Below are 20,004 nucleotides of genomic sequence, written 5' to 3' on the forward strand. Positions count from 1 at the left end.
CCAGCATTAGAGTAATAGATGATTTAACTCTGTGTTTGCCATATGATTGCTGCGACTCGGTGGATTTCTGTTGGTTGGGATTTGCTGCCATCTTGTGGTGTTTCTTATAAATATATCATTCACTAATTTGATCGTGTGCTCACCTTTCCTCTTTTTAAAAATCTTGACCAATGTCCAAGATAATCCAGTTATAATCATTTAAGATACAGTTTGAACTCTCGAGGACAAAGAACCTTCAATTATTACCTCTAATTCATCTTTTGAAAAAAAAAAAAGAAGCAATAAATAAATAAGCAGATAAATTTTAGTATTTCAGTAGCACTTCATTGTAGTTTCTTTTGATGCATTTATTTTGCATTAACTTGACGGACAGTGTGCTATGAGCCTGCTAAACCATCACAAAGGAGGAAACACCCATAGTGCAATCAGCCACTAGAGGACCAGCTCTAACTTACAGGAGGACATAAGGGCAATCGGGCCGTAGCTGGGAGAAGGGAGTGTGGCACAATGCAATTCAGGCAGCTAAACGCGCATAACAGGTCCACAGTGAAGTCAACTTAGAAACTGATATTTCCTCACAATATTTTCAAAATAAAAGCCAGCGGAATGCAAAAATCTTAGGATTTTTGAGGGTTGTGGGAAATTGCAGATTGTGGAGTATAGCTCTGAACAGCTAGCTCTAGTTGCATTTGATGTTGCAATGCAAATTAGCCCCCATATTATGTTGTTGTAGCCAGTTCATTTAGCGTCTAAGTGAATGCTTAAGATATACTCATGCACAATATGTGTGCACAAACACTAATCCTTTTTATGCAGCTACTAAAAGACTTGATGCATTAAACCAAGGAAGCATCCTTCACTCAGTGTTTGCTCTCTGATTACAAGCCGTATCAAAGACTGACTGGAGTTGTAGTTTCTCCTGCACCATTATACTGATTTGCTTTTCAGTCTGAAACTTTGATGGGTAATGCATAAACAACACAAAAACTAGGGAGAAAATAAGGAGGGAAATAAAATATGTGAAGTATAAAGGTAACAAATAGTCTAAGCACATTATTCAGAGTAAAATGGAGGGAAACTAACAAATGCATGTGAAAATAAAGAAAAAGTATATTTATTTACAAGATCTTTGTTGACGTTAATGTTTTCTACCCTCATTATTTTCACCTTTTACATACACAATTTTTTCTTTTATTTTATTTAAAACATACAGATTTGTTTTCCTGTTTAAGACATTGGGCTATTTTTGTAAAACTTTTTATTTTTACTGTTATAGGCTACTGTTGTGTGTTTCAATTGGAATCAACAATTTTTCAGTCATTATTTTTATATAACAAAGATTTTTATACAGCTTTTTGGATATTTGTCTAATACCTAAATGGCCAAATTTCTTTGTTTTGTTTGTTTGTTTATTTATGTTAACTTACTGTTTCCTCTATGTCCTCCATTCCATAGTGCCTAAATTAATGTTGTGAATGTGGGATAATAATTATAAGAAGGGGCGGGGAAGGAGGGTGGATCGCAAAGTATCTGCTTTTATTTTGAAGTATTTAACCAAGACTTCCGGTGTCGTCCTGGTTATTGGTCGCCGCCTTTCCTGCAGCTCAGCACAGACCACCAGGCGCACCGGCAGCCCCCGTCTCTCTCTGCTGACTCAGTGCCTTAACAGCAGTCCCTTCACCCGGTGATACACCATCCAGACACCGACGCACATTTCTCCGGCCAGCTCACCCCAGCGACACTCTTCAGACATGGCTAAGACCGCAATCGGTGAGTTCTTATTTTTCTCAGAGATATTTTCCCTGACATCAAAGAACGAGGCAGGTTTCGGGGTGATGATGATGATGATGATGATGATGATGGTGATGATGATAATGATGATGGTGATGATGGTGGTGGTGATGGTGAGAGGCAGTGGCGACACCCATGGCACAAAAGGATGCTGAGGGCTGACAGTAGGGAGCGGCCAAACTCACTCTGCAACTCACTTCTTTATGTTGAAGTTGGGACACGGTGGCATCTTTATGTATTAATTAAATTGCAGCTGTTTTAATTTAATCTTTGTTTATTTTTGCTCAATTTAAAATTTCACACAGATCAATATGGGTCGGACTGAAATTCAGTCAGTGACGCATATGCTTATTCAGCCTGCATTCTGATTAATGCATGTAACTAAATAAAAAAATAGATATATATATATATATTGTTTTGTTTTTTTTGTAATTCCTTTATGGAAGCATGGTTGTATTGCTGCAGCACCTGCCCCCTTCGCTGCCTGACTCAGAGCCGTGCAGCATAATGCAGCTCCAGCGACCCCACCCAACATCCCCGCTCCGTCAAAAAGCCGCTCCCCGGGGTGTGAAACGTCTCACCGTCACAAATCTCCCGTTTTATTAAAGAAAAACTGGGTCATCCTCACTGTCTGTGTCTGCTTAACCCATTTTCTACGTGACCGCTGTATATATACAGACATGTAGGAAGGAGGGAGAGAGGGGGAGAAGAAAAAAAAAGGAGCACCCTTATCAAGAATGACTCTGCTGTCGAGGGAAGAATTTACGACTGAAAAAGGAATATTAGACTCCTAATCCTGTTAGGAAGATTATTGGACGAATTTGCTCTATAGCTATATGCTCTGGGGGGGAGGAGATGGCAGCGTTAGTTAGAAATAGGAATAAATAAAATGAGATGGCTGGTGGGAGGCAGGCCTTCTGTGACATTTATTGTATTTTATTTTGATACTATTTAGCTTCAAGAACAGAATCTTAGCTGCTAAAAGTAAACGAGAGAGAGCTTTAACGTTTATGCACAAGTGCATGAATGGCGTGTTTGTTTTCTGGTTGGCAGAGCAGGTAATGGAGGGGGGGGGGGCAGTGATGAGGGTCCGGGATGGCTGAGCTCTGGGACACTTAAAACACCGGCCTCTCCTCCTCATTTGTCCTCCTCCTCCCTGCTTTTTTCTTCCTCCTGCATGATCTTGAATTGAGCTGCAGACAGGCAGAATGGGATGGGCACGGAAAGCAGCCATGATGCCAGTCATCGCTCTGTCGGTCACTGAGTTCATTTACACCAATTTCTTCTTTTTTTTTCTTTTTGTAGTGAAGCAGCAAAGAGCTAAGTAAGCATTTATTGTCTAACAGCAGCAGATCTTCATTCTGCATGAAGATTAATTCTAGTGTTTCTATTCCTTTTATTATTATGATATCTAAGGACGTAAGTTGATGATAAATACCGCTTGTCATTTCCAATTAAGTGTGATGATCATTTATCTGCAGGTTGAGGCTACAGAGATCAATCCCTTTGTGTCTGGCAATGGAAATGATCCAATAATGTCCACCCTAAAATCAATAGATAAGGGCTTTTTAAGTGAAGTTCTATTAAAAGGTCATGTTCTCTGCATCTTAATTCAGTATTAACTCAGATTAGTTCCTAATCAATATGTGTATGCAGGGAACCATATGGATTTTGCTCAGACACAAATTGTGAATGGGCTCGAATTTTTTAAATTTTTTTAATCTGTGTTAATCCCAAAAGGGAAACTAATGTTGTAGTAACTCAAACTAAGTTTCTTCATAGTCAATATAAGTGGTTAAAGCTGTGGAGAAGAATGCTCTCCTGTAGTGGACTGAATTACAACAGATCTGAAGGAGCCTCTGACTGAAGACAATCTATTGTTGAATTTCTGCACAGTAAACTCTAAGTCACAAAGCAGTCCCCCCCAAAAAAGTGATACTTTTACTTTTTACACTGCTTTGCAATGGAAACGTGTTATAAGATCACTAAGATCAGCATCCTGGATCCACTTATCCTATAAACAGCAGCTTTTATGTAAATAACTGCACAATCCTGACATAGCAATGGTTAAAAATAAATATTGCTGGCAAAAAAAATAAAAAAATAAAACAGTCAGTTTCAATGTGGTAAAGGTCATCCTTGGTCCTGACCACTCCTGGAGTTGCCACTGCTGTGACAACCTAATCTGAATGCAAACTAAATGAAGACTCCAGGGGTGTTACTACTGCAGCTAACTTCACTTTTTAACAGAATCTCACGTCCAGAAGCCAGAATTATCCCTTTAATAGAAAAGTCTCCTGCATTGTTCATCCCATTGGTATTTATGACCATTGTTGTTACGGGCATATCTGCCTGATTTGCCCCATGTTTGTAACTCATCCTGATTTATCACCGGTTGGGTCCCATCGATCTGCGCGGCACACTCCCATTGCTGGCCTTCGATGACTGTTGCTCCTAATGACAGGCTGAGAGGAGGAGGAGGTGACATCAATCCTGCTGGCGACGTTTTGCTGAATGTTTATCACATCTAAATATTCAGATCGGAGACAGTACGCACATCAACAGCATTAATATATAGTTATTGTGCTCTCAGCTGATTTCATTTGAATAGCTTTTTATCAAGGTACATCTCATGGAACGAGGGGGATTCAACAGAGATTTTAAATTGACAATATTCAATACAATCAATACAATGCATATTAATGAATTGATGCTTTGTCCATTGTGCTCAAAATGTGTTTTAATCTCTTCAGTTTAATAGCTTCGGGTTCTATTTAAGTCATTCCAGGTGGAAAGGGGATTATACGTTCAGTTTGTAATGAAGGGGCAGTGTGTAGATTCTCCTTTTTGTGTAACAGAAGGTTCTTATGATTGAAACCCAGGATCCTATCTAGATCTAGAGAATGCTATTTCTATGCAGTTTGATGTATTTCAAGACCACAATGCTGTGAAAGCCACAGCACCGAATGCGGAGCCTTGGAGAACACCTTTTGTCACATTCAAACAACAGTAAAGAAAGACCATTGAATAGAAAGCACGGTTTACAACAAGAAAGATATTTTTAGAAAACATCTTATTGCTCGGTGTGGTAAAATGTTGTCTAAGGTGTATGTGTTGCCTCATAGTTTCCGTTGATAGCATGGCATAAAATATCAGGAAACTGTCCACAAACGGACTATTTCTCTGAAATATCAGTAGATTTATGAGTCTTTAGAGATACATGTTCTCCAACTGGAAGTCTCAATTACTGGAATTTCATCACCAGCTCTCCACTCGCTGTCCTTGATCATCTGGGTCCCATAACGATCCATTTAACGATCCGGTTTGCTCTTGCGATAGCTTCATAATTTCATGTTTAGATTGTTGCTGTAAAGTTGCTGAACATGCGTCCTCAAACCCACAGTGCTGTGAAAGCTACAGCACCCAGGGGGGCCTATGGGCCTTCGATGAATAATGCTGCATGTTTGTTGTATGCCTTTTATGGTTATATTACTCAAAGTGACTGTAAAAATCTCTTTAGTAACGGTGGGTTCTGCAAGATTAGATGGAGGCAGAAGTGGATGGGAAAGAAAGATGGAAAAACAGCCAATGCAGGTGTAGCGGTTAATGCTGACAAAGGAAAACACGTAACAGAGAGAGGGGTGGGGTGAGGTTGACAAATATTAAAAATGATGAAAAGAAAGTGAAAAAACATCAGCAACAGATGAGATGGCGGACAGGAGCTGCAGAAAGTGCCAAAACGAGAGCGTTGCTCTCTGAGGATATTGATGATCCAGGCTCTTTGGTTGATGGATTGGAAGCGGAAGTGCACTTTGATGGGTGCGTCAGTGGTCAAGATGGGAAGTGAGGCGCAGACATGCTGACCTGGCTGGTTGGAAACCGCCTGTGGGAAGCAGAGAGAATCATTAAAAATGTTATCATCCCTCGTCTGACAGCACTTCATCCCGTCTCAGCCGGGAACAGGAATGTGACCAAGTGCATGTGTTCAAACATTTTCTGTGTTGCTCTGTCACTGCGGGTCATTTGTCATTTTTATGTGTCAGATCTAAGGAGGATGCGTTATATTACACTGCTTATTAAGAGACATGCGGTGGCACTTTAATGGATTTTGTTCCATGGGGAACTTCATATATTTTGGATTATGGATACATTAGAAAAATGAGACCTAGGGAGACGTTTCAGCTCATTGTAAGTATCTATTGTGTAAAATGTTCGGAAATTAAATCTGCTTTGACACGGTAAAACCTCACCTCAGAGGCTACAAATGAAATGAAATAAGATTACAGCTCAAGTAATTTTTGAGTTTACGTGCTGGCTGCACTGAACTTATTATCGTTATTTTCTCTGCATAATATTTTTCTGTTACTGGGGTTATCTCAACAGTTTGAAGCAACTCAAGGTTTTATGGAGCCTTAAGTAGAATTATGATTTGGTTAACTTCTGGCTAACCCAATCTTTTTTTTTTTTTTTTTTTTTTTACAGATTAACCAGTTTGTCACGACTCATAGACACAGCTACGATGCAAGAGTATTAGAAGAGCAGCCACAATTAGATACATTGTTTCCAAATGTTTATATCGGTAAAATGATCTGGAATGAGAAATTCATGTCGCAAATCAGTCAAAAGTTTGTATTTAGGTAAGATTCTTCTGCTCTCATTCCTGCAGTGTAGAAGTACTATTTCATCAGTGGTGACTCCTAGTGTTTGAGAAGAGAACAGCAGTGACCGAGCCAAAGATTAACTCTGAACAAGCTTTCAGGACCCCATCATTACTGCTCAGTTTATTTCACACCGATCAATTAATATTCAAACTTATCTCAATTGCTATTACAGACTAACGATTAAACTTTTGATTCCCCCTCAAACTGGATTGATGCACTTACAAAGAACTCTAGTTTACATTTCATGTGAACCTAGAAATGAAAAATGCAGCAGTAATGATTGAATAATTATTAAAGTATAATGAATACTTTAATGATTATTTAGTATTTAGGTTGGGTCAGGCAAAAAAAAAAAAAAAAAACCTAAATACTAAATAATATTTGAAAAATAACTTTCAAATTATTCATTTTACTTAGTTTCACATAGCTGCTACATTTCTAAACATGTCCTAAACATGAATTATAGAGGGAGAGCAGGTGGAAATTTCCGGTTAAAATCCCGTTCCTTCCTGGTAATAGTACGGGAGTTAGGTCAGGAAGGACTCTGGTGTAAAACATGTACCAAGTCTCAGTGCACGCAGCTCTGGACAGAGAGCCTTAATCTGGACCATAGATGGACTGGTTTAAGGACATTTGCTTAAATCTGAAGCTAAATGTTTATTGAAATAATCAGCAGATTAATTGATTGTGAAAAAATACATTAGTTATACTCAAATGTTTTAAAAGCCCCTTAAATGATCAAAAATAATTAACGACTCCACTGAATTGTTAACGGTTTCAGATGTCAACAGGGTGTTAGAAAATGGCTGCTGGAGTCTTGACAGAAACACAGCGTCGGTGACGGCCCTTCAAATGTTTCCCAGCCCCCCGCCCCCACGTATTCAGGGAGAACAGGGCAATCCGCTAATTACAGACTGAAGTGCTTTCCACCTGAGGTGGCTGCTTCCATTAGGCTGTCTTGGGGGCAGTCGACTATGGCAGATATTCCTCAGGGGTTGTCACTCCTGGCTGAATCTATTTGTGATTCCTCTTCAAATCAAACAAGTGTCAGTGTCAGGACCATCAGCAGCTGTTTCCTCATTTTCCTACCTTTCAAATGAAAGGAAATTCTGTTTCATTTCCATTTGAACCTCAGTCTGCGTTCCTCTCTGTTCCTTTCTTCTCCAAAGTTTTAATTTCCCCTTGCTGTCCTCACTCTCTCCCACGTATTCCTCAGGGAATGGGGTTAACAAGACCATCAGAGAGTAGCAAGAGCTACATGTGAGAGTTCATCACATTACTGGGGCGTCTGCCTGTCTGCAGGGCAGAAAGTGAGATACGGAGAGCTGCAAACAAGCACATAAGAAGGAGATTTCCGATTAATCATCCTCTAACCGTATTGCTTCTTCGCTGTAAATCTGACTTCTGCTGTTGCTACTGTATCCTGCTGCAAATCATGAATCAAAAGTGTCACATTTCAGCCCTGCAGGCCTTGTGCTCTGGGTGATGGATGATGTCGCTCTGTGACAGCCGGCATGCAGATCTTGCAGTATGGTGCAGGGCGCCTTGAGATAGCGGAAATGTTTAATAACCTGCAGTTTGTTACAGATATTGTTCCACCTTTTTCCCTGCAGGGACTGCTGATAAATCCACACAGCAAAGTATTTTAGATGCCAAAAAAAAGAGAAAAGAAACAAGGTTAGAAAAGGTTGGTTGTTCTCTGTATTTGTTTTCTCTGTCTGCTCTCTGAAGCACATCTTTCCTCACCACTAAGCAGGACGCACGTTGCCAAATCCACTCAGCTACGACCGCATTTGGCTGCGAAAGGTTGTTCTTTTATATCAAAGGAAAAACCTAATTTATGTCCTTTAAAGAGCTATGAAACACTTTTTCATTTGAATATTCTTAACGACGCGCAACGATGCACGTTCAAGAAAGTTTTAGATCGATTAAATATTTTAGAAATATATTTAGTTGATACCAGGAAGAACAAGATGGATTTTCTTTGTTTGAAAATAACAAACTTTTATATTAGCATGTGTTGCAGATCTGTTCTACTCTTTCCCTGCTGCTGCTGCTGAATCCATGTTAAACAGTAAGACAGATGCCAAAAAGACAATAATATATAAAACAAGGTTAGACAAGGTTGGTTATTGGGGTTCTTCTTCATTTTTTTTTTAAATCTGTGTTCCCTTTTAATCGCTTTATTCCTCTCCACTAAGCTGTCTGCATGCTGCCAAATCCAGCCAGTTAGAATTGCTGCCAGCTTTATCAACTTTTTGGACAAAGAAACAGCCTCGACATGAAGAGCGAGGCTGCTGCCTACTGCGGATAAGCAAACCTCAAAACAGATAATCGAAACCAAATTGGGAACATACATGAAATACTGTCTTTTTTGTTGTTGTTTTTGTTTTTCAGTGACTTATCTCTGATGTTTGGTTGCATTAACAAGAGAAATTGCTAGGATTTAAAGGGGCGACGCACTGGCAGCATCAATAAATAATACATCGAAATAAAATGCATAGTCGATGATGTGTTGCGAATCCTGCGGGGACGGGAACGTCGAAGCTGCTCAGGGAAATTAGGCCAAGTGAGGAGGCATCCATCACACTTTCCTTGCAAGGAAGACAAAGGGAGATGAAAGCAACTCAGCTGCATCAGACATGCTTTGATGAGGAGGTTTTTCTTTCTCTGAATAGAAAAAAAGTCTGCGTTTACATCAAAGGTCTCGTGGCAAACAAGTAGGTTAATAATGTTTCATCTTTTTCTGTGTCACCGGGTTAATATCGCCTCCTTGTTCATACGTGAGGAGCACAGCTGGAATCTGCACACGATAAGAAAGCAATCATGCTTCCATTTGTCTCCACAGCTTACAAGGAGAAGATGAAGGAGATTTCTGTCCTCTCTCTCATATGCTCCTGTCTGTACCCCGAGAGCCGCAAAAACATTTTGGGGGACTTTGAAGGTAGGAGGGAATCCTCACAGGAAGCATTTTCATCTTTGGCGAATATGGGCGTGGGCTGGCATGAGATTCGCACGGTATATTTGCCACGGTTTGATGGTATTGCACAAAAATATAAAACAAAGCAATGTAGCAGAATTGAATAGCTTTCTTAAAATTTTTTAAAAAAAAACAGAAGTGGAGATATTATTCCTACTGCAAGGAAGATATTTTAGAGTTAAAATGCTGTGAGTAATTACAGTTTTGCCGGGAAAATCAGTCTTTGATCAAAACTTGAAATGGAAGAGCAGGCTGGGGGAGGGGCAGCACTGCGTGAAAGACGATACACACTGGAAGCACCGCAGTGTGATGAGAAGCTATGAGAATCGTTTGGCAAATTAAACACTTGTTGGACATGGTTAATAGAAAATAACAGGAGGATTTTGTGTCCCTCCTGTTCCTTCAAACAGTAGGGTCACTGCGATAGAAAATATTAGCTGTTTTGAATCTGAAACTTTCAGTAGCCGTGCTAGGCCTTGATGACAGCCCATTCCTATGAGCAAATAGATTTGAGTTAAAATCCATAAGGCGGCAGCTGACAGTCTTTCTGTTTAATGCGTGCTCCCGCAGACATGGACATCAAGCCAATCAACAAGCGTGCGTCAGGTCAAGCCTTTGAGGTCATCCTAAAGCCGCCGTCTCCTACATCTGATGCGGCTCACTGCATCACCAGCCCCCCAAAGAGGGACATTTCCCTGGAGGACATCCAGAAGAAACTGGAGGCAGCTGAGGACAGGAGGAGAGTAAGGAGACTTCCTGTCGCTATGGCTGCAGCCAGATGCCAAATATCGCTTTGCTTCAGTAAATGACAATGTCTTGATACTGGACATTCGGCTAACTCTTACTTTAAATTTCATAAAAACTCACTGAATGTCAAACAACAGCTCCAGACGAATTAATAACATCTCATCTATTGTGAGCTAATTCCTGCATCTCATTGATTCAAACGTTAATACAATGACGGACCTGGTACCTGAGGCGATCCATCAACAAATCAATTATATAATCATCCTCCAGTCAATACGACTGCTTGATTGATTTCTTTGTTGCTAATTTTTTACTAGAATACTTAGAAATCACAGCAGCTACTCTAGATCGCATTTTGAGAAAGAAGGCATACGAAGTGAAATACTTCCTGTAGTTTTACTCATTTATCCCGACCGTGTTAGTAACTGATTCATGTTTGCCTTTTGAGATCTGTGAGTGGGTTTTCAGTAAGTTCCTGTCATGGTATTGATCTGAATCCTCTCATTCTCATCACTCTTCTCTTCTTACAGTCCCAGGAGGCGCAGATCCTCCGGATCCTCGCAGAGAAACGCGAGCACGAGCGCGAAGTGCTGCTGAAGGCCATGGAGGAGAACAGCAACTTCAGCCGCATGGCTGAGGAGAAGCTGCAAGTGAAGATGGAGCAGATCGAGGAGAACCGGCAGGCCTACCTGGCGGCCATTATGGAGCGTCTGCAGGAGAGGGTGAGGAGAAGGGAATCAAAAGAAGAATGTGGGATGGAAAACTAGGGAGGACTCATGGAGAAAGGCAGAAAAAATTATTTTCAGGGTGGTAGGAGGTTGCAGCAGAAAGGCGAGGTAAACCCTGGAAAAGTGGTTCACAGATGGACAATCGTGATCATCTGTTGTATTTTTTCCTTGTCTGTTGTCCACTTTCCTCCTTCAATATTGTTTGAGGTAAAAGAAAAATATAATGAAAAGCAGCCAAAAGTCTAAAGAAACTGGGAAGTTCTCCAGAAAGCCTGATTAACTATCGATCCAGACCATTTCAGAAAATTACAAGAAAGTGTTGCTGCCAAAAATAAATGCATCTCATGCAGCTAGAACATTTATTTTCAATTGCTTGTAAGTAAAATTATTCTAGCTATTTTTACTAGAAGTCTGTTAGTGTGACTATTAGGTTATTTAATTAAATGGTCCGTTAATTGGCTTTTCAGATAAGAAAGAGAACTGAGTGGAGACCACCAGCAGAGGGCGCTTTTTCTAAAGAAGTTCAAGGAAGTACTCAATAAGTGAAAAGTTTGGATGGATGAAAATTCCCAACCAAGCTGAATCATACTTTAAAATGGATTTAAAAAACACACACATTTAAAATTACAGCAATTGCAAAATATAAGATATGTAAATAAAAATGAAATCACAGTGTTTTAGTATAAAACTTTATTCATGTCTGTCTAGTAATTCAGATGAGTCTTAAATAGAAATGTAAAAGTTTATGAAGAGGAATTTATTTCTCAGACTGGGGTCTGCTGCTGAAAAACCCAGATCTACATGAGTTAATTTCTTCTGCTGCACAGCTTTTCATTGTGTGGTTGTTGATAAGATTAGCTTTGGTTGGTGGCTTATAATGGTTTGTATTAAGTGGGATGTTTGATGTGAGTCCTTTGTTTATTGTTGTACTGTCATTGCTGGAGGACTTGTTTTAAACTGAGTTTCTCACTTGGGAGATTTTTGAGATGACTGTAATTATGATTGTTTCAGTGTTGTGGGGTAATTCATTTAAATCCTTAAAATGAACCAACAAAACTGTAAAATTATTCCAGAGTTGGATGGGAGGCTAGCGAACAGATAGTAAGACTGGAGTGATATGTCTTGCAAAAGTATTCATAATACACTATCGCCACTGTGAAGCATGATCATGGCAGCCTGAGGCTGTGAAGATGTTTGTTTGTTTTTTTGTAAACCAGAGAAACTGGTCAGAGTTGATAGGAATGAATAGAGCTAAATAGAGATCAGTTCCTGGAGGAAACAACCTGAAAGTTGGTCTAGATCCAAGCATATTCATGTTTCAGAATGGCCCAGTCAAAGTCCAGACCTATATCCAGTTGAGGATCTATATAGAAATATCCTTTGGATATCATGATTTCCATTCAAATTTTATTGAAATTGAACTGTTTTGGAAAAAAGAGGGTCATGCTGAGTAAAAATCGCACAATATTGTGATTTTCCTGAGTAACAAAATGCATTACTGCCCTTCCATTCTATATTTATGTGCTTAATTGTGCATGTCCACCTGATAAAATTGCAATAAAACTCTGACATTTGCAGTCTCTACAACCAAATGTCCAAAAAATAATCTTTTTTTTTTTTTGCTCTTTTTTTTTCAAATTTCCCCAGGAGAGGCATGCTCAGGAGGTGCGCAGGAACAAGGAGCTGAGAGAAGAGTTGATGCCGTGAGAGGCCCCAACGGCCTCTACACCCCCCACCCCCACCTTCAGTCACCACCTCCCGTCTGAGGAACACCTCCCTCCCCACCTCGTCCTACATGTCCACACCTCTCCACCCGTCTCCCTGACATACCCACCTCCCCTCTTGTATTGCTACGAAACTTTGAAGAAACGCCACCCTGAGATAGTGGGAGATTCAAATAGGGTTGGGGGTGGAAAGGATTGCAAAAATGTAAAAAAATAAATAAAAAAAACAGAAAGGAGGAAAACTATCATCTCCTATCCTTTCAAAAAAAAAAGAATGTTTTGTTCAAACATGAAGAAAAAAATCCAATTGACACCCGACAGCGTTTTTTTTTTGTAAATACTTCTTTTTTGTTATATACAGTCCGATACAAGCAGCAAAAGTATTGATTGCAGTGTGCCATTTTTATATATAGGTTTCTTCTCCCTGCTTATATAAAAATATATAAATGGATGTAATGATCTGTTCACTTTTTTTTCTTCCTTTACTTTCATTTCAGCCTGAGAATGTTTGTTTTAGGTTTCTCTCGTGTGGTAACAAGCTTAGGTGTTTGTTGTGAGTTTGCCAGCTAGCTGATGTTTTGCCGCGAACAGACTTTGCGCCTCCCCACCACAAAAGCCTGCGTGCACGAGCAGGGCGCAGAGTCGGGGCCACATTTGCAGGAAAGTCGCCGAAAGGAACGGCGGTGTCGCTGGTTCTTGCAAGCTGGCTTTTTTGTGGGGGACTGCCAGCTGTTTCCGCACATCTGCTCCTGTGAAAATAGGTAGTGAATGTACTGCAGGAGAACACGATAGCATTTAATGAGCCCATCTTCGTCCTCCTTCACTTCATTTCCATCTCTCTCTCCCACACACACACACATAGGCCGTGAAATCACTCACACGCTCTCCACACAGCGCAGGAAAATACCTTTCATGCGACGTTAATCTCATAAAGCTTCCCTCAGAAATGGTGCCGTTACATCCTCGGATGCCGCTGTCGCATACAGCACCTCTGGTAAAGTTTGGGTCTGTCGTTATAACACTGGAGCTCAGCAATCTCCAATTTAATCGTACTAGAAAAAAAAAACACATCTCTGACTTCTTCTCTCTTCATTACATCGTTCAACTTTCCCCTGAAACACAGCAAATACTGGCACAATGAAGATATTTAAGCCATAAGAGGCATGACTGCATTAATAATCAATAGAAATAGTGTTTCTAAGAGTAAACTTGAATGCGTTGCAACGACGGGTGCTTGGATGGTCACACACGCACACTTGGCCCGTAGATGTGTGTGAGTGGGTGTGTGAGTGAACTGCACAGAGACCAGGTAGTTAGTGTGTTGATATGTTTAGATATAAGAACCAACAACAATACAGCGTGTAACGATTGTCAGAAAGTTAGACACAGGCAGTTAGATTCCTTCCTGACTCTCTTTCTCTCCTCTGTCCATTTGTGTGTTTCCTCCTCTTCCACGTATAACTTTGTGAGCAAGCAGTGGTTAATAAAGATTTGGGGTTCAGTGAATAAAACTGGCTTTGAGAGTGATTTCTTTCAAAATAAAAAAATTAAATACCCATTTCCAGTTGTGACTTTGCAGAGTACTTCTGTGCTTCTTCATTAATGGTTGTCTGACTGCTGGTGCAGGAACAAATACCAAACCATCTATTTCTTCAGCAAAGCAGAGAAAATCGTCTATCCATTTTTGAATGTTTGGGGCAGGTGCTGGTGACTTACAGATCATAAATCCATCACAGAACAAACACAGAGACATAGAGGACAAAAAACCATGCACTCACTTAGCAATTTAGAGAGACCAATTATTCCAGCATGCATGTTTTTGGATTATGAGTAGAAGCTGGAGTTCCCAGAGAGAACCCAAGCATGTACAAGGAGAACATTCGAATTGCTACTCAAAACAAAAATATATATTCCCAACAGTCCCACTTTGCAAACATATCCAATTATACAAAAGTAATCCAGATTAATACAGTTCAGTACATTTTAGTATTATAAATAAAGAATCAGATTTATTCATGGGTTCATCAGAATTTTTGCAGCTCTTGTTATGCTACAACAAAACTGATTATATTTATGTCAAAATACTTAGAATGCAATTTTAGCAAGCTTGAAAAAAAATCCGTTGTTTCTCTAAAACGTACTGAGGGACGTTTATTCAAACAGTACTGGAATTAATGTTCAATAAGTATCCATATACTCATTGCCAAAAGCATTTGCTGCACCTTTCCAAATCAGTTAAGTTGCCCCAGTCTCTTCCATGGTCATATGTATTGCTTCTACAAACATTTTGGGAAATGGTTCAGTCTCAAGCTTGTCATATAACTCATTAAGAATTTGGACATGAAGGAGATGTGGCCTTGAACTTTTGTAGTCTACTGTGTTTTCACTGCAGTACCAAGTCTAACCAGATGATGTCACTGTAGATCAAATCTGCGTATATCTAAGAGTTACCAGAAGAAGACGTAATACGTTAACTCCTACGTTTGGCTTTAGTTAAGCCCTCTGTGTTTCTATTCAGTCATCGTTAGACTTGTAAAAATAAACATTCTCTTATGCTACAAAAATTGGGATGTGTGAGACGAGAATGAAACAATAACTGAAGCTGTGTGTTGTTTTCTCGGTACTTTTGGCAAAAGAATAGCATAAATAACTCACAAAAGCCCCACATTACAGACATTCATGCTTTATATCATCATATATAAACCTCTGACTTTAATCGTAATAATTGTCATAGCAACTGCAGTGTACTTTGCCTCCATTAACTAATCGAAGTTATTCTGCTCTCCGAGGAAGAAGGCTTTATGGCCAGTAGATGGAGACAAAACACAAGTGTTCGACAACAAAAATCTGACTTTTAAATATGAGCATAAGTATGAAAAACCAAAGGGAAACGTTTGTATTTGAAAAACCAAGGAACTGGTTGTATATTGGCAAGATCTTAATGCAGAAAAAGAAGGGATGGCGTGTCCGGGCTGAGAACAGAAGGAGCAGCTGGTCCAGCCTGAAATGATGGCAAAGAGACAAAACTCTTCGCTTTTAGACTTCCTTTCTCACAACCCCTCTCTTCTGCTCCCACCTTTGATTTCTTTCTTTCTCCATTTTCCTTCCCTCCCTCCCTCACCTACTCCTTCCATCCTCCTCTCTTCCTTTCATTTTTTTATCCTCCCTCTTTCTTTCTTTCCCTCCTCCAGTTCCCACGGAGCGCACGGGTCCGGCCGGGCCTGCTATTGTCCAGGATATCCCCGCCTTGTTAATGGTTTCCTGTGCACACACAGAGGGCCGCTGAGAGAAACAAGCAGCCGCATCTGATACCAGCCGTCAATACTGCACACACACACACACACACACACACACACACACACACACACACACACACACACACACACACACATTCACAGTCATTGGGAAAAACAACAGCGAGCATCAACAAGCAAACACACACTCCAGAATGTACACACACTTGGGCAAACAACAATAAATCAACAACATCTACCAGAATGAATGGTTTATTGCAGGGAACATGTCATGAACAGCAGTAACAGAAATGGAAAACTGACAACTAATTTATCGGCGCTTGTTTGTGCTTTGTACAACCATAAGCCATACAGGCTGAAAGTGAGGACACACACAAAAAAATGTCTACAACACGAGCCGTTTCAACAATTATGCGATCCCGTTTCTTTGAAACTCATTTGACTTAAAGGGCTTCAGAATTATCATTGGCAACAATGCAACACTCAACAAATAAATGCACATAGATAACTGGAGACAAGGTGGAAAAAAAAAACAAAAAAAAACTATAGCCTTAATTTACAAAATATCAATGCAAGATGATGCAGAAACATTCCTAAATGCCATTCTGAACAATCATGTGGTCATGCTTCATTGATACTGAGTTGAGTTTTTCTAATACATTTATTGTCGATGCTGTAATACTAAACAAAGTATGCAAATAACTCGGAGATACGGTGAACGAGCCTAGCCTCGCTTACATCAAAGAAAAAAAACAAACAAACGTGAGAATTCACAACAGAACGGAAACATAAGTTAGGAAGACGGCTTGGGCAACGGTGCAGCGTATGATTAGTTGGAGCCAAGCTGGTATTCAAGCTTTTAGTTCGGAGTATTTAGTCATACAGACACCTGGTTTCAGTTATTACACCCCATAAATTGTCGTAAAAAAGAGGGGTGGGGAAGGGGTTATGTCATGACTCTGAGCCCTGTCCCTCCCTGCTGCAGCCAGGGCATCCAGTCGTCTTCATGCAACTCCAAAGGGGGAGGATGAGGCTGTTTTCACCCAGGAACTTATTGAGCATCTGGAAAAGTCATTTCTGATTGGCTGATAACAAGAGGGTGAAGCTACTGAAGAGGGATGGATCAGCTCAATAAATCCCTTTTTGTTGATGTTTAGTTGTATTTTTATTTATTTATATGTAAAAAAAAACAAAATGTATAAACCTTTTACTCTCCTCTGTGGGAAATCATCAAAATAGAAAAGACGTAACACTTTCTTAGCAGGGAACGTAAAGTCTTGCCCTTGAGTCCGGCTCAGCTGGGAAGTGAAACGAGTCTGTGTAAGCAGGTCGTGCTATTTGAGTCAGAAGGCTCCTATCTCCATGCCCCAGGGTCTGTAGGGTTTGCCCACACTGGCGCTCTGAGCTGGGGGGCTGATGGCAGTGGTAGGGGAGATGATCGGGAAGGCGCCAAAGGCAAAGGGGAAAGCCGAAAGTGAGGAGAGAAGCGGAGGAGAGAGCTTGGATGCCGACGACGGAACCAGGGCCGGGTGCAGAACGGTGGTGGGAGCAGAGGAGGTGGACGGGATCCTGATTGGACCCTGATCCGAGAGCGGGGTGGCGCTGTCGCTGCGTCTGCCAGACATGTGAGTCTCTGCGACTAGCGAGGAGGATGTGGGCGAGGTGGAGGAGGAGGGAGACGAAGAAGATGCGGACGACAGAGGATTATGAGGGCTGCTGGTGGTGCTGCGGGGTAGAGGTGCCAGAGGAGCCCCCTGTTGGTGCTGGAGGAGGATGGGATGCGCAATGTGGGCAGGAGGGGATCCGAAAGCAGAACCCCAGGCCAGGTGACTCAGGCCGGTGTGAGCCTCTCTCTGACTGGCGTAGTTGTTCAGGTGAGAGACGAGGCGGATTCGCAGAGGGTCTGTGCTGTCCAGGCCCTCAATGATGCTGAGATAGCGGGCGGTTTCAGCTAGGCACTCCCTGAAACCCAAACCACGGTAATCCATCGCCAGGGCATGGGCATCAAAGTAACCTGAGGGGGATGAGGAAAGGAAACCACTTAAATTTTACACCACAAAACAAGTTTCCACATCACTAAAGAGAGGCTCTGTCACGTGTAATCATTCCTTCGCCTTTAACCTAACCAAGACTAACATCCAAAATTGCGATACACGTCAGGTCTACAAATGTATTTTTGTATGAAGGAAGCCATCATTGGTAATTCGATATGCACCGAAAAAAACTTTCCAGTGACTAGAATGAGAAGCTTGATGACCAGTTGCTCTGAAAATGTAAACGTCAGATGTTTTTTTCAAGGAGTGAATGCACCAGAAAGTGTTGGCAACAGCAATCGTATGGAAGTTGTTAATGAGCTAAGAACACAAAATATTTCACAAGATGCCAACAAATATTGATATACGTCTCTGGTTCAGTCAGGCTAAAAGAGAGAAGGTAACAGGAAGGCTGAACAGATTGCAGCAAAGGTGCTCTGTTTTATCGTTTTGAACTTTCAACCTCTGTCAGTCATGGAACAGGCTGGATTTGGGAATGTTGGCAACTTTTTGGAAGTCTCAAAATTAAGGAAGAGGAATAAATTCACTCCCTTACAAGACAAGAAGATTACTGTCTGTGCTTCTAATGTGAATAATTAATATCTTCTTATATACTACTCTCAGAATCACATGCCAGTCACAAAGTTAAGGTAGGATTACACATTTGACTAAAATTAGTTCTAGTCAAATGTGTAGCTTGGCTTTACCAAAATTGGAGATCTGAAATTCTGATCAGTACATCTCTTGTGGTAAACAAAACTTATAAAATTTGCATTAAAACATAATAAATCAATGTAAATAGTCTGAAAATATTTCTTGTGAGTCTTGTTTAAGAAGTTTGTATTTTGAAAGCATTTTAACTGTTTTTACACTTCAACTTTCTTACCAAGTTAAAGATGTTTTAACAAAGTATTGGATTAACTGGCTTTCCCTAAAACTGTTATACAAGTTTAATTTTGTGAAAAACCAAGACAGAGTCCAAGAAGCACCATTCTCTATTAAGAGAATAGCAACCTCTCGGCTCTGGAAACCACAACAGAATTTCATAAACCCTAAGAAAAAAATATATATATGTATATAATGTCTTAAAATATGTATGCCAGGCTTTATCTTTATGCCACATGTAAACTGATCTTATAACAACATTAATACACTTTGTTTGTCAAGTGGTGTCATAATTTCCCTGCTTGCTTCTATCTGGTTTGTTTTACTCCTGACTGTCTTTGCATTCCTCTTTACTTTATCATTATTTCACCCTGACCAGTTTGTTGCCTGAACCAGAAAAGACCTGTCATATTCTTTCCTAAAGCACTCCATGCAAAAGGGAAAATCACATTTTATCGTCCCTTTCTTCAGCAAATATTACACTGACACAGCAAGGCAACCAGACCCACCGGTGTATATTTTGATATGGTATTTCAAACATTTCCTCCATGTCTGTGGTTTCATATATTTGCTTATTCTCTGCACAAATTAAAAAATAAAATAATATTGACAGAGAAATCCTAGCCAAGATAATAACTAAAATGGAAAAAAACCCTGATTATTTTTCTGACCGACACTATCTGCCTCGGCTGCCAGAACAGGACACAACATACGGATTATGTTATAATGCACAAACATTTAAACACAGTTGACATGACGTGACCTGTTCATGAGGTTATGGAAGGCATTGAAAATGAAATTCAGTTATTATGTTCCCACACTGGCTCTGCATCAGACCAATAAGGACAATGGGGTTATGTTTTTACCTTTGCCTCCAGCAGCATGAAGCATCTTGAGGTGATCAACAGTCATCTGCAAAATTTCTGCTTTTTCAAGCTTGGCTGAACCCTAGAGTATGGAACGGGGCAATTTTTATTATTATTATTATTTTTATTATTTAAAAGCAATCCACACACAATATACTCAAAGCATTTTATTGTTGTTAAATGTCTTGTAAAACATTTCTAGTGCGCTCACCTGTTTCTCATAGGCGCTGGGAACCAACCTGCGGAGCTCGCTCAAACTGTTGTTTATTCTGTCCCTGCGCCGCTTTTCTATAATCTGACAAATTAATAAGACTCTGTCAGTCTGCTGTTTAAAG

At 40.3% G+C, this 20,004-nt stretch overlaps 2 protein-coding genes across 2 annotated transcripts in view; one reads left to right on the forward strand and one right to left on the reverse strand.

Annotated features, from left to right (window-relative positions):
* The first annotated feature begins 1,592 nt into the window (after positions 1-1,592).
* Positions 1,593-12,858, forward strand: stmn2b (stathmin 2b). Its single transcript, XM_008422034.2, has 5 exons — positions 1,593-1,770; positions 9,301-9,396; positions 10,003-10,175; positions 10,710-10,901; positions 12,555-12,858. Exons 1-5 carry the CDS (start codon positions 1,752-1,754, stop codon positions 12,612-12,614), a joined length of 540 nt encoding a protein of 179 aa, XP_008420256.1. The 5' UTR covers positions 1,593-1,751; the 3' UTR covers positions 12,615-12,858.
* A 3,263-nt stretch (positions 12,859-16,121) lies between these two features.
* The window catches only part of hey1 (hes-related family bHLH transcription factor with YRPW motif 1), a 4,730-nt gene continuing 847 nt past the window's right edge, over positions 16,122-20,004 (reverse strand). The window contains exons 3-5 of the mRNA XM_008422035.2: positions 19,881-19,964; positions 19,670-19,751; positions 16,122-17,899 (exon numbers count right to left, since the gene is read on the reverse strand). Of these exons, the coding sequence (XP_008420257.1) occupies positions 17,229-17,899; positions 19,670-19,751; positions 19,881-19,964 (837 nt within the window). The 3' untranslated portion in view covers positions 16,122-17,228. The remainder of the gene's footprint in view (positions 17,900-19,669; positions 19,752-19,880; positions 19,965-20,004) is intronic.

This window comes from Poecilia reticulata, linkage group LG11 (assembly GCF_000633615.1).
Source record: "Poecilia reticulata strain Guanapo linkage group LG11, Guppy_female_1.0+MT, whole genome shotgun sequence".
NCBI classification, from domain to species: Eukaryota; Metazoa; Chordata; class Actinopteri; order Cyprinodontiformes; family Poeciliidae; genus Poecilia; species Poecilia reticulata.

Excerpts from the sequence above, each read along its gene's own strand:
- stmn2b (XM_008422034.2), top strand. Across the intron at positions 9,397-10,002 it reads CATTTTGGGGGACTTTGAAG|ACATGGACATCAAGCCAATC; the intron begins GTAGGAGGGAAT and ends GTGCTCCCGCAG. Across the intron at positions 10,902-12,554 it reads TGGAGCGTCTGCAGGAGAGG|GAGAGGCATGCTCAGGAGGT; the intron begins GTGAGGAGAAGG and ends AAATTTCCCCAG.